Source organism: Trachypithecus francoisi, unplaced genomic scaffold (assembly GCF_009764315.1).
Source record: "Trachypithecus francoisi isolate TF-2019V2 unplaced genomic scaffold, Tfra_2.0 Lachesis_group2, whole genome shotgun sequence".
Classification (NCBI taxonomy): Eukaryota; Metazoa; Chordata; class Mammalia; order Primates; family Cercopithecidae; genus Trachypithecus; species Trachypithecus francoisi.
In genome coordinates this window covers 55042701-55068239 of record NW_022681465.1, presented here as the reverse complement: position 1 = coordinate 55068239, position 25539 = coordinate 55042701, and the positions used below count along the sequence as shown (strand labels likewise).

The window sequence follows — 25539 nt, the reverse complement described above, 5'->3', positions numbered from 1 at the left end:
CTACATCCTGTGCCCATAAAAAACCCGAGACCCTAGCGGGCATATCCAGCCTAGCGGGCTGGATGTTGAGAGGAACAGAAGAGCACACCAGCAGATGCTGGCAGGCCATCGATGGTGGAAAGACATGGAATTTGGTCAGGGGTGGTGGCAGTCAGGGATAGAGTCTGGTGGCTGGGCAGCCTGACTCCAGAAGAACACCACCTTCCAACTCTATCCTCCTTCTGGCTCCCCATCCATCTTGCTAAGAGCAACTTCCACCAGTCAAAACCTTGCACCCATCCTCCAAGGCCACGTGTGAGCCGTTTTTCCCAGTACACTAAGGCAAGAATCCAGGATACAGAAAGCCCTCTGTCCTTGCGATAAGGCAGAGGGTCTAACTGAGCTGATTAACACAAGCTGTCTGCAGACAGCAAAACTGAAAGAGCACATCACAACACACACCCACTGGGGCTTCCGGAGCCATAAACACTCAACCCTAGATGCTGCCATGGGGTCGGAGCCCAAAAAACGCTCCCCACGACTTAAGTGTCTGCATGATCCCTCTAGGGGTTTGAGCAGCATGAAGAAACAAGCCACACCCCTCTCGCAGGCCCTACCAGGAGGATAAGGGAACTCCTCCCATTTAAACTCTAGCATCTGTGCAAATGTAACACATGACCTTAGAGATGTTTCACTTTAGTGGTATTAAATCATCTATTAATGGTATTTCTAAATCTCCATCACAGTGAGTTTTAGAAAATTTAAAGATGAGCCTCTATCTTGTCAAGATTAGGAAACACTTAACATAATAGGAAGCCCATCTCACCAACCCTTCCATGTCAACAAGGTGGCCATGAAGCCCTGTGGGGTGCTATAGCCAAGGTGGCTGGGCCTCAGTGCAGCTGGTCCCCATCAGTGCAGTTGGCAGGGTGCACAGCGCTGTACTGTGTTCCAGGAAAGGGCCGGGGAGTGGAGGAGATTGGATTAGGGATGTGGGAGACAGGGAGTAGCAGGAGTAGGAGATGTAGGCTAACACCAGCAGGGACATCATCAGGAGGGGGAGCAGGAAGGCATGCTTTTCACCTCGGGGCTTGCACAGCTTGCTGTCTTAGCTTCTCACCAGGGAGGGTTGCTTCACAGAGAAGTAAGGAACTGCCAATGAAATATTGAGAGTAGGCAGGACAAGTGGATAATCACTTCCTCAAGAGCAATGAGGTTGCATATTAAAGTAGAAGAGTGTAAAATTCAGAGCATGACAGACTTGGGTTCCAATATGGGTTCCATCACTTTATTGTCTGTGCAATCTTGGCAAGTCTCAGAACCTCTTAAATGGAAATAATATCGACCTTGAAGTTACTGGTAGAATTACAATAGATGTGGGTAAAGCAGGTCAACTCAATATAGATGATAAGTGAGCATAATTTTTGTTTTGTGTCTCTCAATATCACCTGATGCAGTATTCTGTCCAGAGCAAACTTTATTTTTATTTTAATTTTTGACAGGGTCTCCTGTGTCACCCAGGCTACAGTGCAGTCGTGTGATCTTGGCTCACTGCAGCTTTGACCTCCAAGACTCATGCAATCCTCCCACCTGGGCCTCCCGAGTAGCTAGGACTACAAGCATGCGCCACCATGTCCAGCTAATTTTTGTGTATTTTACAGAGAGGCTTTCACCATGTTGCCCAGGCTGGTCTTGAACTCCTGGGCTCAACTATCCACCTGCCTCAGCCTCCCAAAGTGCTATGCCCGGCCAAACTTTTGTTTTATTTTATTTTTTTTGAGACGGAGTCTTGCTCTGTCGCCCGGGCTGGAGTGCAGTGGCCGGTTCTCAGCTCACTGCAAGCTCTGCCTCCCGGGTTTATGCCATTCTCCTGCCTCAGCCTCCGAGTAGCTGGGACTACAGGCGCCCGCCACCTCGCCCGGCTAGTTTTTTTTTTTGTATTTTTTAGTAGAGACGGGGTTTCACCGTGTTAGCCAGGATGGTCTCGATCTCCTGACCTTGTGATCCGCCCGTCTCGGCCTCCCAAAGTGCTGGGATTACAGGCTTGAGCCACCGTGCCCGGCCAAACTTTTAAAAATACTCTTTAAACAATGGGTCACATGCTGGACGGTGGAGACGGACTGCAATATGGAGATGATCTTTTACATGATGTCAAGGTTGATTGAGAAAAATTTTTAAGTTTGTTCTTACACATAATGGGGGTCCCACAAAGGTCGCTTTGTAAAGTCAGACAAGAGACGATAAGCCAAATGTGCTGGACTTCCCACGTGCTTTTCAACCCAAACAGATAAAACATCATGCTCTTCCAGAGTATATATTTTTATCTAAAAGACAACAAAAAAAATTACATTACAAAAGAAAACGGATGCTTTTACTTTAGAAACCATATGCATATATATGTAGTCAAAGACCAATTGCAGTAACTAAGGCATCTTATTTCCTGGATGAAATTGAAGCCGCATGGCAATTTCTCTTCAAATACTGGGATGTCTAGAAGTCTGTCCAGGATGCTGTAGTCCCGTGTCCTCTAAACAATGTGTGACTTGAGGGTGGGCTATTTAATTATTGCACAACAGTTTTTTTTTTCTCATGAAAAATGTAAAAACCTAGACCTTTCTCTCCTTGTCTCTTTGTGATGTTTCCCTGCCTCTACTGAGGCAAAAAAAGAAAATATCACCAGACTGCCAGGCAGGTCAGCACCTCATCTCCCTCAAAAGAGCGCAGTCAAGGCTATAGCTTAGGACACTTTCCCAGGATGTCAGGCATGTCTTCAAGTGGGCTGAGGGGATCCAGGAACTGAGTCAACCACCTCTAGAACCATCTCAGCCTCTCAGCAGGGCCCCTGGAGCACCATATTTCCTCAGCACGAAGCATCCTTTCGTTTCTGAATCACTGTGGCTGGATCATCCTTCTGAAGGGCCAGTTCCTGGTTTCCTAATGCACATTATTCCTTAGGTAAGAGGAGGCATGCCTTGGGGAGCCATTTGACATATACTTAAGCATGAATGCATCCCGTGCTACTCTGAGCTTTTCTTCTACTGTGTTTTTGACAATAATCAGAGATGTGTGTTCAGCTAAGAAAACATTTCTATCCTTCTCATTTTCTTTTCTCTTTCAGGATACTTTGAAGCTAGTGTTGAAATTTGCTACCTTATAACCATTTCCCATGGCAACAAGCTGTGAGAAAACAAACAAATATGGGGTTAGGACTTCACTGCAGGAATCAAGCAGATGGAAAAAAATCAGGCTGTAAAGGAGAAACCTTTATTTAAATATAAATATTATCAATAAGAGAAGGAAGAAATGAGAAATTAACTACAAGCAGCTCAGACACAAGTGATTATTTGCTTATATCATTTAACCTCTCCAATTGAACTTGCTTCCAAGCTTCCCTTTAAATCCAGCCTGCAAAGGAAGACATGATCGAGGCTGTCAGCACTTATCAAACACCAAGAAAACTACAGATGGGGCTCCAGGTGGCTGGTGAGACTCGCCCTACTTAGCATGGGCATGCCTAACTTTGCCCCCAGCACAGGGGGAGTTGAAGGAGGTTCATTGGTGTATATCCAGAGAAATTATCAGATTTATCCGTCATCCAATCAGTGCTTGGTGGGCAAGTGGCTCTAGGATGGGCTGCTGGGGCTCTGCAATCTCAGAGGAGCTGAGGGCAAGTTGCCAGGGTGAACTCCATAGTGCCAGTCCTATTCTGGCCTTGGGTCAGCCATGCTCCATTCTGGTGGAACGAGATGGAGTGGGATGCAATATTGTGCTGAGCACTTATTAAGAGTTGAATTATGTCTCTACCCTTCCACCCCCAAATTCATGTGCTGTAGTCCCAACTTCCTCTACCTCAGAATCTGACCTTATATGGAAATAGGGTTCTTGCAGATGTAATTAATCAAGATGAGGTTGTACTGTGGTAGGATGGACCCCTAATCCAATATGACTGGCACCCTTGTTAAAAAGGGACATTGGACATAGACATGCTTACAAGGAGAACACATGTGATGACAAAGGTAGAGATCCAGCAATGTTTCTATAAGCCAAGGAGTGCCGAAGACTGCCAGAAAATCACCAGCAGCTAGGAGACAAGCATGGAACAGATTGTCCCTCACAGGCTCAGAAAGAAGCAACCCTGTTGACATCTTGGTTTCAGGCTACCAGCTTCCAGAACTGTGAGACAATAGATTTCTACTGTGTCCACTACCCAGTTTGTGGTCCTCTGTTATAGCAGCCCTAGGAAACGAATACAGCACTTTCCTAGGTGGCTGCTCCTCAGGCTGCAGTCACATGCTTCTGTTTCCTATCATGGAGCCAAATCAAACATCAAGCTAAGTTGTAACCACCACCACTGAATTCTGCCCTTACAGAGCTCACTCGACTTATCCAATGTCAGGTACAGTACTGGATGAGCAAATTCGATTTTGATCTTTCCCCTAGAAGGTGAGGGAAGCAGAAAGTCCCCATTGCTGTACTGTCTAAATCAATGATATTGATGCAAACAAAGCAGACAAAGAAATGCAGTAGTTAGTTTTGGTTCTCTTTAAACCCTGCTAAGAAAGACCAGCTTTTGCTTAGTGAAAACATTTTCCAGGAACAGTTCTCCAAGGATATGAATTACCTTTCCTAGTTGGGAATATAGAGATTCAATTTATTTATTTATTTATTCGTAACCAACTGATATGGTTTGGATTTGTGATTTCAACCAAATCTCATGTCAAATTGTAATCCCCAGTGCTGAAGCAGGGACCTGGTGGGAGGTGACTGGATCATGGGAGTGGACTTCCCCCTTGCTGTTCTTGTGACAGTGAGTTCTCATGAGATCTGCTTGTTTGAAAGTGTGTGGCTCCTCACCCTCTCTCTTCCTCCTGCTCTAGCCATGTAGGATGTGCCTGCTTCCTCTTTACCTTCTGCCATGATTGGAAGTTTCCTGAGGCCTCCTCAGCCATGCTTCCTGTGCAGCCTGTGGAACCGTGGGCCAATTAAATCTCTTTTCTTTAACAATCACCCAGCCTCAGGTAGTTCTTTATAGCAATGTGAGGATGAACTAATATACCAACTCAAATGTTTTCTTTATCATTTGATGGTTGGAGAATTTTATTCTATGAAATGAAGCTTAAAGCAAGTAGGCTGAAAATCTGCTGGAGCTTGCTAACATTTTATTAGTGATATCTTTTTTTTCATTTTAATAAGATTCTTTTTGAATTTGAATTTGAATGTCTTATACAAATAGTATAAGAGGGCTTTCAATCCCAACACTTTGGGAGGCCAAGGCTGGCAGATCACCTGAGATCAGGAGTTTGAGACCCACCTGGCCAACATGGTTATACCCTGTCTCTACTGAAAATACAAAAATTATCCAGGGGTGGTGGCACATGCCTGTAGTCCCAGCTACTTGGGAGGCTGAGGCATGAGAATCCCTTGAACCTGGGAAGGGGAGTTGCAGTGAACCGAGATCACGCCACTGCACTCCAACCTGGGCAACACAGTGAGACTCTGTCTCAAAAAAACAAACAGTACAAGAGGAAACAACCAAAAATTTGAGAATTTTTGTACCATCTATTGACAAATATGTTTTGGAGACTACACTGTGGGAAAGAGGGCAAAAGTGGTTTTTACAGAGCCTTCACTTTCCTTGGAGGTATCTGGACATGACCACGGGGGCCAAGTGGGTGGGGGTCGGAGAGGCAGAGCTCTGGGCCCAGCCCCTCCCCCAGCTCCATGGGACTAGCTCCCCTCTGGTCTGTTTCCTATACTAGGGATCTGTCCTGTGTAAAGGTTTTCAGGTGGTTCATGTCATTCTGGCTTTCTCCATAATTTTCCCAGTACATCCCCAGGTCTTCCTTAAATAAAAAGCTACTCCTGTCAGGCCAGTCTCCTACGCAATGCTAATTTCCACCAGGAGAACTTGGCGCAAACTACCTACTGCCTAGAAAGCCCTATTTCTCCCTCAGCAATCCACTCCTGACACTGTCTTCAAGGAGGTAAGAATGGCCTCCTCTCTGAAGTTCTCCCTATATAACTGTCTTCTCTTACTTGGAATTGCCTGTAAGAGCTGACTTTTATGGTTTAAGCACTATAATCTCTCACTTGTTAATAAACAACCTTATAATTATTCTTCAGCTGTTTCACGTACCTTTGTGATGTTTCCAAAATATACATTTTGCTCCTTGTATTACTACTACAATTAATTCTATCATTATACATGAAACATGAAATGAATTAAAACCATAAGCCCTATCCAATTTCATCACACATACTACAATCTTAGATTTTTACCATCTAATTTATATTGAAAACCTGGAAAAAACATGATTTTTTTTTTTTTTTTTAGAGATGAGGTCATTTTATGTTGCCCAGGCTGGCCTCAAATTCCTAGGCTCAAGCAATCCTTCTACCTCAGATTCCCAAGTAGCTGGGACTACAGGTGGATGCTGTCAGATCCGGCTTTGAGGAAAGTGTGAGTTTTTTTTTTTTTTTTGGTACAGGGTCTCACTCTGTTGCTCAGGCTGGAGTGCAGTGGCACAATCTCGGCACACTGCAACCTCCGCCTCCCAGATTCAAATGATTCTCATGCCTAAGCCTCCCCAGCAGCTGAGATTACAGGTGCCCGCCATGACACCCAGCTAATTTTTTATTTTTAGTAGAGATGGGGTTTCACCATGTTGGTCAGGCTGGTCTTGAACTCCTGACTTCAAGCGATCCACACACCTCGGCCTCCCAAAGTGCTGGGATTACAGGTGTGAGCCACTGCGCCTGGCCAGAAAGTATGATTGTTTTTTGTTTTGTTTTGTTTTTTTGACATGGAGTCTCACTCTGTTGTCCAGGCTTGAGTGCAGTGGCACGATCTCAGCCCACTGCAACCTCTGCGGCCCAGGTTCAAGCAATTCTCCTGCCTCAGCCTCCCAAGTAGCTGGGATTACAGGCGTCTGCCACTGCTCCTGGCTAATTTTTGTAGTTTTAGTAGAGACGGGGTTTCAGCATCTTGGCCAGGCTGGTCTTGAACCCCTGACCTTATGATCCACCTGTCTCGGCCTCCCAAAGTGTTGGGATTACAAGCATGAGACACTGCACCTGGCCCAAAAGTATAATTCTTAACAGACAACTGTGTTGTGAGAATTATTCAATTAAAAGGTGACAGAAAAAATTAGAGTCATATTGGAAATTAAAAACATATAAGCTGTAAAACGTGGGAGAGAAGAGGATAACTCTTCAAAAACATTTTTTATCAGATTTTTAAAATCAGTTTTCATCATGAGTATATCTCCATTGAATTCAAATTCAATGGAAATAATGCAAGAATATTTCTTTAACTATATAATATCCTCTAGTAACTATCTACATAATAATTAAGAATTAATCATTGATAGCTCTTCCACAACACTAGCAAATTTGTTTGGGTATGCTTTGGGCCACACCCTCCCGAGAACTGAAGTTATAATATATTCTACGACTTCACTAAATATGTTCTTTCACTCCATTCCAGACATGAATTTGTTTTTTCCACTGCTGCTCATGAATGCTCAGATCCCAGCAATGATGAAAGAAGCAGGTTTTATAATAGTGAAAGAAAACAAAGTAGTGAAGCATCTTTTATGCTTCTTAATGCATCTTAAATGCATTAGTTAAACCTGTGTTTCTGCATCACTGAACCAGGCAAAGACAGAAACTTCACTGGATCCAAATGGGATAAGGAAGACCTTTAAAGGATTTAATAGTGAGGACAAAGAAATCATAAAAGGAAACAACCAAAAACAAAACATTCAGAAGAGATCAAAGTCAGAGTTGAAAAGAATCAGTGAAGTAGCATCTCAATTTACTTAGATTTTAAGGTAAAGTAACAATATAATTTATCATTCAAACTGGAACACCAAGACACTGTTAATAATTATGATGGGACAACAGGTGTAAGCCAGAACTGTCCCAAGAAAATCAGGACACACGGTCATCCTATTTCATAGGCTGCTGCTTCACTGATGATGAAAATCAGTGCATACTGAAATATGAACGTAGCCAAAGTGCTGGCATTAGTGAGCATCTCTGAAGTGCCAGGCGCTCCTGTGGTCTGGGTGTAGTGGTGAGCAGATTGGCCCTCAGAGAGCTTACAGTCTAGTTAGTGTGGGCATGAGCTTCCGAGGGTCTCCTCATAAACCTCTGAAATTAAATAAAATTAAGATCCAAATGATGTATGTCTCTTTAAACCTGATGGCATGCAAAACACTGTAACAGGTCCTAAGAGAGATACAAAGAAGTCGAGACAAAGCCTCTTTCTTAAGAGGTTTATAATGTACTCAGGGAAAGAAGATCATGTGTAAGCATGTGTAAAAAGTTACATTTCCATGTAAGGCTTAAATATTAATTTGAGGTAGCTGGGGAAGAAATGTCATAAGGTAGTGTATAATTATTGAAAAATTGTTTGTTTATTTATTTATTATTTTTAGAGACAGAGTCTTGCTCTATTGCCCAGGCTGGAATGCAATGATGTGATCATAGCTCACTGGAGGCTGAAATGCCTGGGTTCAAGTGATCCTCCCACCTCAACCTCCTGGGCAGCTAAGACTACAAGTGTCTGCTACCACAGCTGGCTGATGTTTAATTTTTTTGCAGAGATGGGGTCTCATTATTTTGGCCGGGCTTGTATCAAACTCCTGGCCTCAAGGGATCCTCCTGCCTTGGCCTCCCAAAGTACTAGGATTAGTACGTGAGCCAGGACACTCAGTCAAAAAAATTAATTTTAAAGAAGTCATGACTAAAGGAGTTACTAGAAAAAGAAGTTCATAAGTCAAGTGTGGCAGGAGAGCCTTTATGGAGAAGCATCTGTCCTGATCTAGATCAGGTGGGATTTGGGTAGATAGAGAAGAGAAGGAGGGAGAGATGGGATGTGAGAACCTAAGCTCAGAGATAGGAGCATGTGGGGCATATTTGAAGGACTCCAAATCAACCAGCTTGTAGAGACAGGGCTGAAAAGATGGTTGCCTCTTATACACAGTTTCCTCAAAAGGTTTTTTTTATCTTAAAAGCCGCAGTAGAAGCAGTAGAACCACCACCACCACCAAAGTTTTCATTTGTGATGGGCAATGGACTATGCAAATACCTGGAGGTGTCCTACCTTTTCCACAGCACTGGTAACCTCCCATCCCCTTTTGGCTGCCAGTTTTTTGAGGGCCTCCACATTGCTGTCACTCAGGGATGCCTAGAATAGAAATATTTTTAAAGCTATGTGTTCAATACATGGATGTGTGATCATATATTTTCTGCTTAAAAAGTGGACACTGTTGGAGGAGGTATGTGTTGAGTCCCAGTGATAATGTTGAGTTTAGAACTAAACTACAGGCCAGGTGAGGTGGCTCAAGCCTGTAGTCCCAGCACTTTGGGAGGCCAAGGCACGCAGATCACTTGAGGATAGGAGTTCGAGACCAGCCTGGCCAACACGGTGAAACCCCATCTCTACTAAAAATACAAAAATTAGCCAGGTGTTGTAGTGCAAACCTGTAAACCCAGCTACTTGGAGGCTGAGGCAGAAGAATCGCTTGAACCCACCACCTGGAGGCAGAGGTTGCAGTGAGCGAAGATTGCGCCACTGCACTCCAGCCTGGGCGACAGAGTGAGACTCTGTCTCAAAAAAACAAAAAAACTAAGCTACAGCTAACATATAATTTTTACCTTGAACCCTTAATTTAGAATTCAGACAAAGTAACTGTATACTTAACAACTGGGTATCTATCATTTTAGTTGGTGTCCTGAGCAGAGACAGACTACCATTCAGTATGACTGATAATCAACATATAATAAGTAAACTTGGATTTCTCTTTACATTCAATGGCTAAAAATATTCAAATGATACTACTTTGTTATTGTTTTTATAAAAATGCAAGCTGATGGGCACATGTCACAGTGAGATGCCGGATGGGACTGTGCCATGCTTCTGGAACATACCTGACAGCAGAGCATCCTGAGTCTGCAGTTTGGGAACTGTAAGAAGTCAAACAAGGCTCAGCTGCCGACTGGTAAGCAGTAACTGATAGCCTGGTTTCGTATCATTTTGACATGACTGGCTGATATAATCCACCTTGTCACATAGCCTGTGTAGGCATAACCTAAGCCAGTTAGGCAAGGCGATTTCCATTTTTGTAATGATAAGACTTTTATACGAAGAGCTTCAAATCATAAAACGTCACCTGCTTGCTGATATCCCAGTGTATGCGAAGTGGAACCTCTTCTTTGTGGGAAATAACATATTTCCTGGAAAAAAAATTAAAATGTTAAATGAGTTATTTTTTTCTCTGCATTTAGCACACAACAATAACCTTAGTACTTTCTTGAACTTCTATCAGCCATGGATATCAGTGGAACAATGTGGCAGAACTATTTCCATAAGTCAATAATCAGCCTTTGCGGCCAGGAAACATCAGACCTTCTCTTTTTCTGTTATGTGGGGATAGAGACGCAGGGAGGGGCTTTTACATAATTTGTCAGATTAGCGAAGACTCCATAAAATCATTACACCTTATGTTCCTTACCTGCCTAGGCGAATTCTCTTGCGTGCAATAGCTCCCCGATAGCGTCTAAAATCATCCTTTAATCAAAAACAAAATAAAATCAATAAAATAAAATAAAATCTCTACTATCTTAGTGTTATAATCCTTAAGTATCCTTCTCCTAAGTCAGTCAAAAGGGCTAACTGGGATGTGGCATCTCTCCATGAACTGACTTCATCAGGTCAGAGCCTCTGTGCTGAATCCACAAAGGGCAGTGGCACTGACAAAGGTGTAATCCTTCCAGTTATTTTCTTCCTTTTTCAAAAGTGGAGATTATTAACATTTCTATGACCAGAATTGTACTCAATTCTCACTACAGAGTTTTTAGAAAAAATTAACATTGGCGATCAGGTAATTTCGGGATGAGGGAAAGATATGGTTCCCATGAACGTGGCACAGCATCAAGAGCTAGAGTTAAGGAAGCGAGAGAAGAGACCCTGAAATAGGGCACAGAAGGTGACATCCTACCCACAGCCGTGTGTGGCCCAGTAGAGGTGAAGTCTTCAGGGTTTCCATTATTTGAACAAATGATCAGAGTGCTCCGGGGGAAAAGGAAAAGAAAAAAGCCCACTTCACTTTGTGATGCTGAAAAGAGAGAAAACCAAAGGCAAAGAGCCAAAGAGGCCGTTGCTGGTGGGAGGAGATTCTGGGTAGAGCTCTCTATTCACAGGTCTGGCTATTGAACCTCGTGTGATAATAACTGACCTTTGAAATGGGTTGAATTCTGGGAAACGTGATGAGCTTTTCCTTATCATCAGCAGCATTGTAAATGAGAAAAGCACTGTTGATGTGACGCCCTCGGCCCTCAGCCCATTCCTGACAGTCAAAGGCCTCCACGCGAACTCCAACTTCAACACTGTGAAGGGTGACGCAGGGTGGTGGGCAAAGAGGATCTCGACCCAGTAGGCCCTCCTTGCCCACTGCCGCCACCTCCTCCAAGCAACAGGAGGATAAGGGCCTGGGTTATCTTCTTTGTTATCAGCAAATCTGTGCAACTATTAAAATCCATTTTCAGGTCAATGGGCTGCTTTTTACAAGCCCCTAAGAGCATTTCCATTTTACTTCCCCACTTTCAAGTGGGAAAAAGGCCAGGAAGGGCTTTATATACATTCATGAACATATTTTGGCAATGAAGGGGAGGGCTTAAATTGTGCCAAAGTTAAGTTTTCTTCCCTAAAAACAATAATTATGTAACTAAAAAATAAACACTGCAATTAGACAGGAAACACAGATATTCTTTTTACATTTAAAAAGAAACAAATACTAAATCAAATCTTTTCATTGTGTACTAAGAATAATAAAAATAACTGGGAAGTGGTTTGGATTTCATGGTGGTAATACCAGGTCCATTATGAGTTGATTGACCATCTAGTCACTGGGACTGGAAGGAAAAGTTAATAATTATGCAGGGATGACAGGTACAAACCAGGTCCAACTTGGGCCAACTGGGACATACAGTCACGCTTATAAGACAAAAACCAGTCTGTCACAATTTACTAATTGTGAGAAGGCTCCAAGCAGAACAAAGGGTTAAACGTGTTCATGGATTTTGAAAAGTGCATGAAAAAAATGGAATTTTGTTAAAGTAGTTCCTATACTCACCTCCAGACTGAAATTAAAAATTACATTTGTGCAAGTTTAAATTTCTTCATAGCAGTCTAAGGGCTCACTTTACCAGGTCTGAAATGTATTGTTGACAATGGCAGTGAAGACAAGACGATCTCCAACTGTAGATGGCCCCCGGAACTTAAACATATCTATGGACTTCAGAAAGGGATGTGCCCAACACAGGCGACTGGAGAGACAAAGGGAGGGAGAGGGAAGAAAGCGATCACTCATTCATTCATTGAACAAATACATAGATAAGTCTTCAACCTATTTTCTAAATAAGCATTTCTTTAAACTTGACTGAAATAAATAACTGGCTTATGTGTGTTGAGGGTAGGTCTGCACGCTACCTGCCAGTATCTTGGGAAATACTGGGTCCCCGAGTAGTGGGGTCTTTACCCAGATGTTGATGCTTCTACGCCTCTCGTAACAGTCCTACTCTTGTCTCGTTTCCTAGGGAAGTCCCTTGGAACAACAAACCAATGCTTTTTGTTCTAATTTGAATTATAGTCATCTGGATAGCTCATGACTGTAGTCTCAAGAAGTTGTGATCCGGGTTGAAGTGGGGCCCAAGTGAAGGCAGGTGTCCTCACACAATTCCTCAGCTTCACAGTGAATCAAATTCACCCGCAGATCAAAAGATAAGATTTTCCCCCCAGAAAAATTACCTGGATTGCTACATAAAGCCTGAAAGGCTAGGAGATATGCATTTTATAATTTTTGCGTGTATGACATGTTGAAACAGTTATATATAATATTTAATTTCAGAAAGTTACTTCCATAATTTTCTACATTTTAGATTCCCACTGTCATCATTCAATTACTCTGTGCCAACACCAAGTGAACAGATGCTGCCATAGTTATATTATAAGCCTTTACAAAGAACATGTTCAATTGCTTTACTGTCATTAAGAATGACAATCTCATTTTAAAAACAAGCTCACTTATTTGTGCATGATTTTTAGAAAGGATAACTACAGGTTTCTAACTATAGTCGTAACTATAGACATATCAATAATAAAATTATTTTAATTTGAGGGAAATACAACCTTAGCAATTTTCAACAGTTACGAAAATTGTCAGAAGGGCAGATCCTATTCAAATGCATTTCCAGGGTACAGAGTGTTCCCTAAAGTTGCTCAATTACCTATATCTTTCCATTAAGAATAAAATAACCTTTTTGAAATCAAGGAGTCTTTAAAAGTATTCTAGGCCGGGCACAGTGGCTCACACCTGTAATCCCAGCACTTTGGGAGGCCAAGGTGGGCGGATCATGCGGTCAGGAGATCGAGACCTCCTGACGGGGTGAAACCCCGTCTCTACTAAAAATACAAAAAATTAGCCAGGCGTGGTGGTGGGCGCCTGTAGTCCCAGCTACTCGGGAGGCTGAGGCCAGAGAATGGCGTGAACCCAGGAGGGAGAAGCTTGCAGTGAGCAGAGATCGCGCCACTGCACTTCAGCCTGGGTGACAGAGCGAGACTCCATCTCAAAAACAACAACAACAAAAAAACACAAAAAAACCCTCAAAAAAGTATTCTAAATATTCTCTTCCTTCTTTTCCTATTTTTCAGTTAATTCTTTGGCCATAATTATTTTTAACCAGCACCTTTAAAAGTCAGACCTAACTGTAAATTGTCTTTGAAAAGGTTTGTAACTGACTGACTTTATTTATTTACTCATTTATTTATAGAGAGGCTGGAGTGCAGTGGTGTCATCATAGCTCACTGCAGCTTTTAATCCCTGGGCTCAAGTGATCCTCTCACTTCTGCGTCCCAACTAGCTGGGACTATAGGTGCACACCACCACACCAGCACATTTTTTTGTAGTGTCAGGGTCTTGCTATGTTGCCTAAGCTTGTCTTGAACTCCTGGCATCAAGCAATCTTCCTGTCTCAGCCTCCCAAACTGCTGGGATTATAGGTGTGAGCCACCATGCCCAACCTAGACTGATTATTTTTAACTGTGAAGCCTGTCTTCTATTTCTATTCTGCATTTACTTTGTCATAAGCTATCAAGACAATGAGTTGCAGTTTCATAAGATCAATATTCATAATTTGGAATAAAGTATTAAAACTGTCATTTCATTTTTATTTTTGAACCAAATATTTAAACATTCACCTTCAAACAAAAGGACAGATTAATCCTAAAGTAAGCAAGTAAATGATTTAGAAATCATTATAAAAGGCAACATTTTCCTCAGTCTTTTCCTTGACTTCTTGAGTAGCCCAAGAACTGGATCTCAGTCCCTTTCTATTTTCTCCTCACTGGTCCCAAAATCATATGCTGAAGGTCAAAACCAAGAACCTTGCAGAAATAGTAGCCACCGTCTCCATCCAAGCCATAATCTGGCCACCGAATGTATTTCCGTGATGGTTTGCGTGGGGTGGGAGGACCAGTTCAATGCTCTGAACAGAGGTGCCCCTTGTGGAAACTGCTCCTTCCTCTTCATCAAAAAGGAGATCTGAAAAGTGGATGTAAATATTAATGATGGTGGAGTGAACCATAGGCCCTGGGGCTCCAGCTTTTCCTTCCCGGCAGCACATTCAACTCGGATTTATAGAAAAATTAAAGTGTTCTCAAAGGCTTAAGACTGAGCAAATTGACAGGTTCTACAGAGTGACTCTTAATGGTGAATATTTGCAGTGAATTGGGTTAAGATAACATCAGAAAGGGCCTTTTAGAGATCGTTTTCTAGCCTATAAAATAAGTCTACTGGAATTTTGATGGAAAGAATGGTTACATTGAAACTTGAGTTGTTCGTGGTGGGGTAGGGATAGATCAGGACAGGAATTGTGGTGATGTTTTCACAGGTGTAAACTTATGTCAAAACTTACCAAATTGTATGCTTTAAATATGGGCCATTCATTGTTTGTCAATTATACCACAATAAAGTTGTTAAAAATAAAGGAATCTGAGCTACAAAGGACCGGAGACACCAGGAAGCTTGAAACACTACCTTTAGAATGGAAATATGGCCCCCTGTGGAAACTGTTTGTAATGATTGCAGTCACAAGCAGGAAAGACATAATCTGTTATACTTCTTCATGTCCTTCTGCTTTTGTTTTTTTTTTTTTTTTTTAGACGGAGTCTCACTCTGTCATCTAGGCTGGAGTGCAATGGTGCAATCTCGGTTCACTGCAATCTTAGCCTCCCAGGTTCAAGCGATTCTCCTGCCTCAGCCTCCTGAGTAGCTGGGATTACAGGCGCGTACCAGCATACCTGGCTCATTTTTGTACTTTTAGTAGAGACGGTTTTCACCATGTTGGCCAGGCTGGTCTCGAACTCCTGACCTCAGGTGATCCACCCTCCTCGGCCTCCCAAAGTGCTGGGAGTACAGGCCTGAGCCACCGTGCCTAGCCTTTCTGCTTCTTTTGAATCATATCTGCTCCATTTACTAACAAATTGGTTTTTATTCTTAACAATGGAGAAATCTGACTGCAAAGCAGTAAAATGTATTCAATTATGCTTTTTGCATCATGAAGTGAACCACCAGCTAGGTTTCCAGCTCACATGCTATTGTTGGGGACCGGGGGAAAGGATTTACAACTTGGGGCACCATCCTGGCTGTACTGTCAGAGGCAGAGCTGAGCTTGCAGTGCGAGAGGGAAGATACGCCCAGCAACTTTTGGTGCTCTCGGCACAGTCACAGCTGGTGATCCAGAAGTGTAGTCACAGAAACCCTTAACTCCACTTCCTAATATAATTTTTAGATTTATCATTAATTGATGGTCTCTTTTTTCTTATTTCCATTGATCATTTCAGTCCCCAGCTTAAAACAAGTCAGTAGGTACCCATTGTTCTCGTATAAAACCCCAAATCCTTCCCATGGCCTGCAAGCCCTGCCTTCCTGGTCTGGCCTCACTCTCCCTCTCCCTTTGCTCCAGCCACGTTGGTCTTTTTTCACTTCCTGAGGAAGTATTATCTTCAACAACAGGGCATTCGTCACATCCCTGCTGTCTACAGCAATCCCCCTGGCCACCACCACCTGTGTCTTCAATTTCACTCATACTCTGTGGCACCTGCTTGGTCATCACTTCCTCAGGGGAGCCTTCTCTGACCTCCACAGCTCAGCCTCACCTTCAGGGTCTCTCGAAGGATCTTTCTTTCATGGCTACAGTTTTATGTTATTTGTGTGCCCTTTTATTATGTGACCCACTAGATCCTAAGCTTTTTGGTGCAGGGACTATGGATTTATTTATTTATTTATTTATTTATTTTGAGACAGAGTCTTGCTCTGTCGCCCGGGCTGGAGTGCAGTGGCCGGATCTCAGCTCACTGCAAGCTCCGCCTCCCGGGTTCACGCCATTCTCCTGCCTCAGCCTCCCGAGTAGCTGGGACTACAGGCACCTGCCACCTCGCCCGACTAGTTTTTTGTATTTTTCAGTAGAGACGGGGTTTCACTGTGTTAACCAGGATGGTCTCGATCTCCTGACCGGGACTATGGATTTTTAAAATTCTCATATAATTCTGAACATAGGTGCTCAATAAATATTTATTAAATGAAATGAATGAATAAACAATTTAGCTGATTTCCTTAACATTCATAGTCCTTAATCTCAATAGAATATTTTTAGGTAATAAAATAGTTGTACTGACACTTCTGTCTGCTGTTGATGAGAGTCCCCACTGGTCCCCATTTTTGCTTAGAAGTATCAGACACTCAACTATTTCCAGTTTGGTGGGTGTGGAAGAGTATCTCATGTTGGTTATAATTTGCATTTTCCTGATTACTAATGAGTTCCAACATCTTTTTACATGTATATTAAGCATTCTTGTCACCTCTTCATGAAATGTGTCTTTATATCATTTGCTTCAAATATTGCTTGTCTCATTTCCGGAGATTTTTTTTGCATGTTAGACATTTCTCTCCATTCTCCACATCTCCCAACCTCCCTTACACATTTCCCATTTCTTTGTCTATCGGGCTGCATTCTAGTTAACTCTTTCAGATCTATCTTCCAGTTCCCTGTCTTCTCTGCTGTTTCATTCATTCACTAAGTTTCAAATTTTAATTATTACATATTCTTTTTTATAGAAATTGTCTTTCTTTGTTAAACCTTCTAGGTTATCTTTTTTTGTTCTTGCATTATACTCTTGATACTCTTTTATTTCTTAAAACATATTAAGCGTCTTACTTCATCTTACTTGATAAATTCATTATCTGCTGTCTTTGTGGGCCTCGTTCAGACTTTGTGGGTCTGGTGTCACTTCCAGATCTTGGTGCCTTGCTTATTTCTGTCTCTTATGATTTTTCACTAGGATCTCATATTGCTTGGATCTTTTTCTGTGGAAATTCTTGAGAGCTGGCTTTAAAGTCATTTCTTCACAAAGGAGCTGCATTTGCAGTTGCAGATCACCTGGGGTCCTACAACACAGCACCACTGTACACTAAAGTTTCCTTGTTCTGTTTTAGCCCAGACAGGTCATGTGACTTCTGAGGATCCAAATCTGCATGAGGATGCACTTGTGATTGAATTCTCAAAGGGAAATATTTTTTTTCCCCTTTCTACCTAAGGCTAAGGCTCTCTGGAGGGTGGAATTTTTCTAGTTGACTCACTGAGGGAATCACCTTTAGGAGGTTCCAGCACCAAGGAACGTTCCCTGATCCAACCTTCTCCCTCACATGGGCCCCTGGTTTTGTCTCCTGAGCCCAAGCAGGTCCATTACACACAAGTTCTATGTCTTCAGGCACCTGCTAGGTTCTCCAGAACAAATGCAGCCCCAATGCTTCCTTGCACTGCTGCATTTGTGCTTTCTCACCATTTCTGGACTTCAAAGTTTTCTCTTATTTTTCTGCTGGCTGAGATGTGCTTGCAAAGATGTTTGTAAATATTTTTCCAGAAATGTTTGGTTTTACACAACAATGAATCCACTATTTTGCTAGAATCAAAATTGAATCACTTTCTAAAGTGATATTTAAAAGAAATATGCAATCTTAGTCCCTTCCCATTTCTCTGTCTAAAATTGATTTTATTAGAAGATGTTTTATACATACCCCAAACTAGTATTGATTGAGGTTGTTTTCAGGCTAATGTTGCTTACTCAAATGGTACATTTTTTGTTTAAAATAAATTGATACAATTACCTGACTTCAAATTATGCTACAGAGCTATAATAAGCAAAACAGCATGGCACTGGCATAAAAACAGACACATAGACCAATGGAACTAGAACTAGAACTGGGAACCCAGAAACAGATTCACACACCCACAGTGAACTCATATTTGACAAAGGTGCCAAGAACATACACTGGGGAAAGGACAATCTCTTCAATAAATGGTGCTGGGAAAACTGGATACTCATATGTAGAAGAATGAAACTAGGCCACTATCTCCTATGATACACAAAAATCAAATCAAAATTGACTAAAGGCTCAAATCTAAGACCTCAAACTATAAAACCATTACAGGAAAACATCGGGGAAAGTCTCCAGGACATTGATCTAGACAAAAATTTATTGAGCAATACCCCACAAGCACAGGCAACCAAAGCAAAAATCAACAAATGGAATCACATCAAGTTAAAAAGCTTCTGCACAGCAAAGAAAACAATTAACAAAGTGAAGAGACAACCCACAGAATGGGAGAAAATATTTGAAAGCTATCCATCTGATAAGCAATTAATAACCAGAATATATAAGGAGCTTAAACAGCTCTACAGGAAAAAATCTAATAACCTGATTAAAAAATGGGCCAAAGATTTGAATAGACATTTCTCAAAAGAAGACATGCAAATGGCAAACAGGTATATAAAAAGGTATCGACATCACTGATCATCAGAGAAATGCAAAGCAAAACTACAATGAGATATCATCTTACCCCAGTTAAAATGCCTTTTATCCCAAAGACAGGCAATAACCAGTGCTGGAGAGGATGTGGAGAAAAGGGAACCTTCATACACTGTTGATGGGAATGTAAATTAGTACAACCCCTATCAAGAACAGTTTGGAGGTTTCTCAAAAAACTAAAAACAGAACTACCATCAGATCCAGCAATCCCACTGCTGGGTTCACAACCACAGGAAAGGAAATACTGAAGAGATACATACATGTCCATGTTTGTTGCAGCCCTGTTCACAATAGCTAAAATTTGGAAGCAACCTAAGTGCCTATTAACAGATGAATGAATAAAGAAAATGTGATACATATACACAACAGAATACTATTCAGCCATAAAAAAAAACGAGATCCTGTCATCTGCAACAACATGGATGGAACTGGAGATCAGTATAAGTGAAATAAGGCACAGAAAGACAAACATCGCATGTTTTCACTTATTTGTGAGAGCTAAAAATCAAAACAATTGAACTCATGGAGATAGCAGAAGCATGCTTATGAGAGGCTAGGAAGGGTTGTGGGCGGGTGGGGATGGTTAATGGGTATAAAAATGTAGTTAGAAAGAATGAATAAGACCTAGTATTTGACAGTACAACAGGGTGACTATAGTCAATAATAATTTAATTATGTATTTAAAAATAATGAGTATCATTGAATTGTTTGTCACACTTGAAGGAGTGGATACTCCATTTTACATGATGTGATTATTGCACATTTGTATGCTTGTATTACAATATTTCATGTATTCCATAAATATATACACCTACTATGTACCCACAAAAACTGAACTGTGATAGTGATGGTCTCTGAAGGTGGGACGTGACATGGTAGGCAGACTTACTTTTTAATTATATGCCTTCTTATGCATTTTGCATTTTTTACCCTGTGCATGTACTATCTCTTTAAAAATAGTTTTTAAATAATTATAACCTAAAAAAATTAAGAGAAGGCCTTATGAGAGACATTGTAAAGACTCAAATATAAAGAAGCTCCTTCTTTTCTGAGGGATAACTTTAAAGAGAAACCACATACTTCATATGAAGACACATACAGTATATACTGGAACCTGTAGAGGGAGGTGCTAGGTGAGGTTATACATGCACCAGCATCAGCTATGATATGTATGCAGAAATATATTGAGTTAGATGGCTTTGGTGCAGAAGTTTGCTTATTTGGAGTTAGTTTACAACCAATAAAAAAAATAGGGTTTTCCCAGGTTCAGAGAGCAATTCAGGCTCACAGTTCCAGTTTGGGCTAAGTAAACAGACCTGACCCTTTCTGCTGGCTTTGAGTGATCAAGTTTAATACGTGTACTTTGGATGTTCTTAAAGTACTGTGTCATCATGCTGCTTTGACAACTTTACATTCAGTCTACATTTGTAGATCAGGAACTTTGACCTGAATTAAGGTCATGCTAGCCCTAGTTTTCTTTCTGCATATCCAGAAAATTAACCAGGATAATGCTCTTAAGATCTGATTTCCTTACTCAAAAATTACAATTAAAATGCTTTCAAATTTTAAATTTTTCCCCTATATGTCAAGCTTGCAAATAATGATCCAGTAGTATTTCTGAGATGTGCGTGCTTACACACATCCCAGAAATATCCTGCTTTTACAAAACTAATCTCATCTATTTTATTTTCTTCTGAAAGGATATGATCTGGATTCAGTGTTCTCACTGTTCTAATAATATACATTTCCATCGTACAACATCTTGAAAAATATTCCAATCTTTTATGTTTGATATTTATAACCAATGCAAACCCCTGGTTTTCTAAAAACATGGTACAAGAGCAGAGATGATCTGGTTCTCTTCTTTTAGAACACACACTGTCCTGTCAAAAACCAACTCCATCAGATCTAAGGAGCAGCAGCTGGAGAAATCACACACTACACAACAGCTTTAAATGTCAGAGTCTGGCTCTTACATTCTTTAAGATGACTTGCTTTTAAGTTCTCTGGCACCTTTGCTGGCATGGAAGTTAGTAAAATTTTCCAAAATGAAATCAGATCAATGGAGTTAGGTTAAAAGTTGTTTTATGTGAAAGGATGTAGAATAATCTAAATTAGGGCAGATTAAACAAAGCAGGTAATAAAAGAAGACTTTGAAACAAATCTATAATTTGAAATTGAACTAGACATGTAGATGTAGATCTAATCTGGCCAACTTTGTAACACACTGAAACGCAAGTCAATTGCAATCATTTTATCTCTGTATTTGAATGCCTGTCATGTGTGCCTGTTACTAATTTCGACAATCTCCAGTACTCAAAGTACTGTTAGTGTTGTGCAGACAAATTGCCTGCTGCTGATTTCACTTATTAGTGCAACTTGTATAATACCAGAAGAAGCCAGTGTAGCCACCTATGTTTACGTGGCTCATGTTACCTTGAGGGGGGTGTGAAGACAGCTTCAGTCATCATCCTAGCAACCCTTCCCAATAGACGGACCCTCGCAAGGGAGCTCAGGGTAGCAGAGATCCCCATTCCTCCAAGACAAAAACATGATAACAATTTCCCAGGGTCTAAAGTGCAGATTTGACATGAATTATCTCTTCCTCTTATAATTAACTTCTTCCTCAAGAATTATTATCAATTATCTGGGTTTTGTTGTTGTTGTTGTTTGTTTTTTGAGTCAGAATCTGGCTCTGTGGCCTAGGCTGGACTACAGTGGTGCGATCTCGGTTCACTGTAAACTCCGCCTCTTGGGTTCAAGCAATTCTCTTGCCTCAGTCTCCTGAGTAGCTGGGATTATAGGAGTGCACCACCATGCCTAGCTAAGTTTTGTGTTTTTAGTAGAGACAGGGTTTCACCATGGTCTCAAACTCCTGATCTCAAGTGATCTGTCTACCTTGGCCTCCCAAAGTGCTGAGATTATAGGCATGAGCCACCGCCAGGCCTCATCAGTCATCTTGATCAGCCTGGAACCATGACCAAATTTCTCCTAGCCTGAAAAACAATGCCCCTTGACTCTGAGGGTCTCCTGTAGCTCCAGGCTATTTCTTTCATCCTTCACAGCAAAGTTCCTGTGAAGTATCTGTCTTTACCTGTTGGCCCTAATTCCTCCTGTGGTGGGGACCTCTCAAACAATAATACAAATGACAGCACTTTCTGCATGCCTGACACTTTCTATATTAACTCATTTAATGCTCCCATAAACCCATTATGTAAGTACCTTTATTATTCCCATTTACAGTTCTCCTTTTTTTTTATTATTTACATTGCCTCAGCAAGCTGAGAAAAGCAAAGTCAGAGGTTTTGGTTATAGACCTGTTACAGTACTATTCAGCATAGCACAGAAGGAGATCCTGTCATTTGCAACAACATGGATGGAACTGAGGTCATTATGTCAAGCAAAAGAAGTGAGGCACAGAAAGACAAACATCGCATGTTCTCACCTATTTGTGGAATCTAAAAATCAAAATGATTGAACTCACGAAGACAGAGAGCAGAAGGATGGTTCTGCAAAGTCAGAGGACTTGCTTACAGACCTGGATAAGGAAAGTACTGGATAAGAAAATAAAAAGAGCAGCTTTGTGCTGGGGCAACCACTGACTATGAGAGAAAGATGAGGCAATGCATAGGCCCAGATCCTAGCAATTCGCCTTTAGGAGTAAGTCCGGTGGAAGGAGGCGGCTCTCTCCAGGGTGGATGGTTTGGGGTGAGTGGGCCGATGGAAGCCTCCTGCTTCCTGTGGGGCTGGGTCCAGAGGTCAGAGAGGAGCAAGCTCCACCTCAGATGGCTAGAGTGAAGGAAAACACCTTGAGGGAAGTGAGGTCCTGCCACATGCTAGTGCTGCTGTGGGACACAATGTATCAGTTTTCCACAAAAGCAAAGGCTCTGAGCTAGCCAAGCTGCTCTAAGAGCTGCGATGTCCACTGTGTCCCTCACTGTCCACATGTCCTGCAACAGATGACACACGGGCTGTCGGGGCCAGGAGACTCGCAGCTCTACTTCCCTCCTCACCCCCCGCATCCTTGTACACGTGCTTCTAACAAGCCTGGTGACAGAAGTGTTTACTTGGGCCTGTGCATAAGACATAAAGGTTATGGTAAACTGTCCCTCATCCCATTATTCCTCTAAATAATTAAGGATATCCAAATGTCTCCCACACTTCTTCTAACTCCACACTTGCCGATGTCACCAATGCCTTCCTGATTCCCAGTCCAGTAGACAGGTTTTATTCCTCACTTCCTGGAACGCAGTTGACCACTATTTCTTCTTGTAACTCTACTCCCTTGGCGTGTGACACCGCTCTCTCCAGCTCTCCCTGCACCCCTCTGATTAATCCCTCCAGGTCTCCTTGGTAGGTTTGTCTTCCTGGATCCTCTCTTAGATGCCTATGCGCCGCAGGTTCCATTCTTGGCCCAGCACCCTGTGCGCTGCAGGCTGTCTTCATTTGAACTACTTCTTTAAGCGGCTGTCTCTCAGATGGAATCTCCCCAGCTGTGGTCTCTTCCTTTTGGATGTCCACAGGCACGTCAGACTCCACATGCCTAAAACTGAACGCATCATCTACCTCCTAAAAGTTGCCCTTCCCTGCTCCTCAGATCCATGATCTCAGTTCATGGCACAACTGCTAACCAACTGCTCCAAGCAGACACCCAGGAGTCAGCCTATGCTCCTTCTTCCTCACTCTTCTCCCCACAGCCAATCAGTGATCCTATTTTATTGGTGTGACCTCGCGTATATTTTTAAACTCTTTCCCTCCTGTCTCTCCCCACTATTACTGCCTGGCTTAGGCACCCCTCACCTCTCCCCTGGTCTCTCTCCCTCTAGCCAGAGTGACCATATTAAGTGCAAACCCGGTCATGCCCCAACCCTGCTCAAAATCCTTCAATGGCTCCCATCAAGAACAGAAGAAAGGACAAGCTTCTCAGCATGGCCCAGGGAACCTCTGTGACACAATCCGACTTTCTTCCTCTCCTGCCTCCCTCTACCTTGCATTTTCTCTCTAGCAATACTCTTGTGTTGGTGGCTTCCCAGCACACAGCGTCCTGGTCCATGCCTCCGCATCTTCACACTCACTGCTACGTGCTTCCTCGCCTTCCCAACTTTCTTCTCATAGCCCCTCGTCCAGCAAGTCTCTCGTGAACACCCAAGGGCACTTCCTCTGGGCTCCCACATTACTTAGAGTCTACAGCTCTCTGTTCACTTACTATATTACTTAGAAACTATTAAATATGTCTGTCTCCAGCACTAAACTACAAGTTTCTCAGGAGCAAAGACCCTGTATTTTTCATCTTTATACCTCTAGTGGCAAACAGGTTCCTGGCACATGACAGGCATTTCATACAGAATTGTTGGAAAGAACTACCAGTCAGTTGGTAGTCTTTCCTTTCTGCTGAGAGGAAAGGAGTCCTTCCACCTAAATGACTGTGAGTGAGTTTATCCACAAGCACACACACACACTCCATCCAGCAGGCACCGGGGCAGACTGGCCAGCACCTCGCGCATCACAGGGTCACCCTGTTCCTGGTGGGGAGCAGCTTGATCTAGAGAGTTTCTGGTAAAAGGTGGAGAATGACCTTGAGACATGTGATTCAGATGAGGGATGACTTGGAGAGGATGGAAGCAGTTCTTGTAAGAATCTCTGGATAAACATGCACAGATGTCAAAAGAACTGTTTCTTGCCGGGTGCGGTGACTCACACCTGTAATCCCAGCACTTTGGGAAGCCAAGGCAGGTGGAAAACCTGAGGTCAGGAGCTCAAGACCAGCCTGGCCAATGTGGTGAAAACTCGTCTCTACTAAAAACACAAAAATTAGCTGGGTGTGGTGGTGCATGCCTGTAATCCCAGCTACTCTGGAGGCTGAGGCAGGAGAATCGCGTGAACCTGGGAGGCAGAGGTTGCAGTGAGCCGAGATTGTGCCACTGCACTCCAGCCTGGGTGACAGAGTGAGACCCCATCTCAAAAAAAAAAAAAAAAAAGGAAAAAGAAAAAAAAGAACTGTATTTTGACATTGTCAGTCAGACTTCTGGTTGTTTAGTGACTTATTTCTACTTTCTCCTGATGAACTCAGGTAGTGTGATTTCAACGAGGACAGAAAGCTTTTCTTAAAAGACATAGCTGCAGAAAGGAAGACCAGTGAAACTAGGGGAACTGCATATACTTATTAAAAACTGTGTTAAATGCTTGAGTTTTCCTAAGATGTCCTAAGAGATTTACTTGTCATGCATAGTATGGGTTTGCCCATTAGTAAGTATTTTATCTGTCATTTCATTCTTCCTTGGGATTTTAGGGATGAGGAGACAGCAGGTTTTGGTTTTTATTCATGGTTGTCTCATCTGCCTTAGGGTTGTTCTCTCGGTTCAGCTATTTCATTACTTGAGCAAAATGCATTTGAAATGTATTTTGGTGCTGAGACCAGCTTTACAAACAGAGACTTGCTCTTCTTAACACTGTCATTTAATGATGAAGTCTTCATTTCCTTAAAAATAATTCGGTCTGGGCTAGACACAGTGGCTCATGCCTATAATCCCAGCGCTTTGGGAGGCTGAGGCGGGCGGATCACCTGAGGTCAGGAGTTCAAGACCAGCCTGGTCAACATGGCGAAACCCTGTCTCTACTAAAAATACAA

The 25539-nt window shown here is 42.2% G+C and overlaps 1 protein-coding gene across 2 annotated transcripts in view; it reads right to left on the bottom strand.

The window, feature by feature from the left end:
* Positions 1–25539, bottom strand: part of ACOT12 (acyl-CoA thioesterase 12) — a 66589-nt gene that overhangs the window by 4408 nt on the left and 36642 nt on the right. For both annotated transcript variants that reach the window (XM_033179245.1, XM_033179246.1), the window contains 7 exons: positions 14429–14585; positions 12193–12312; positions 11223–11373; positions 10500–10555; positions 10158–10221; positions 9089–9172; positions 2170–2303 (listed from right to left, as the gene is read on the bottom strand). In XM_033179245.1, coding sequence (XP_033035136.1) covers positions 2170–2303; positions 9089–9172; positions 10158–10221; positions 10500–10555; positions 11223–11373; positions 12193–12312; positions 14429–14585 — 766 coding nt within the window. The remainder of the gene's footprint in view (positions 1–2169; positions 2304–9088; positions 9173–10157; positions 10222–10499; positions 10556–11222; positions 11374–12192; positions 12313–14428; positions 14586–25539) is intronic.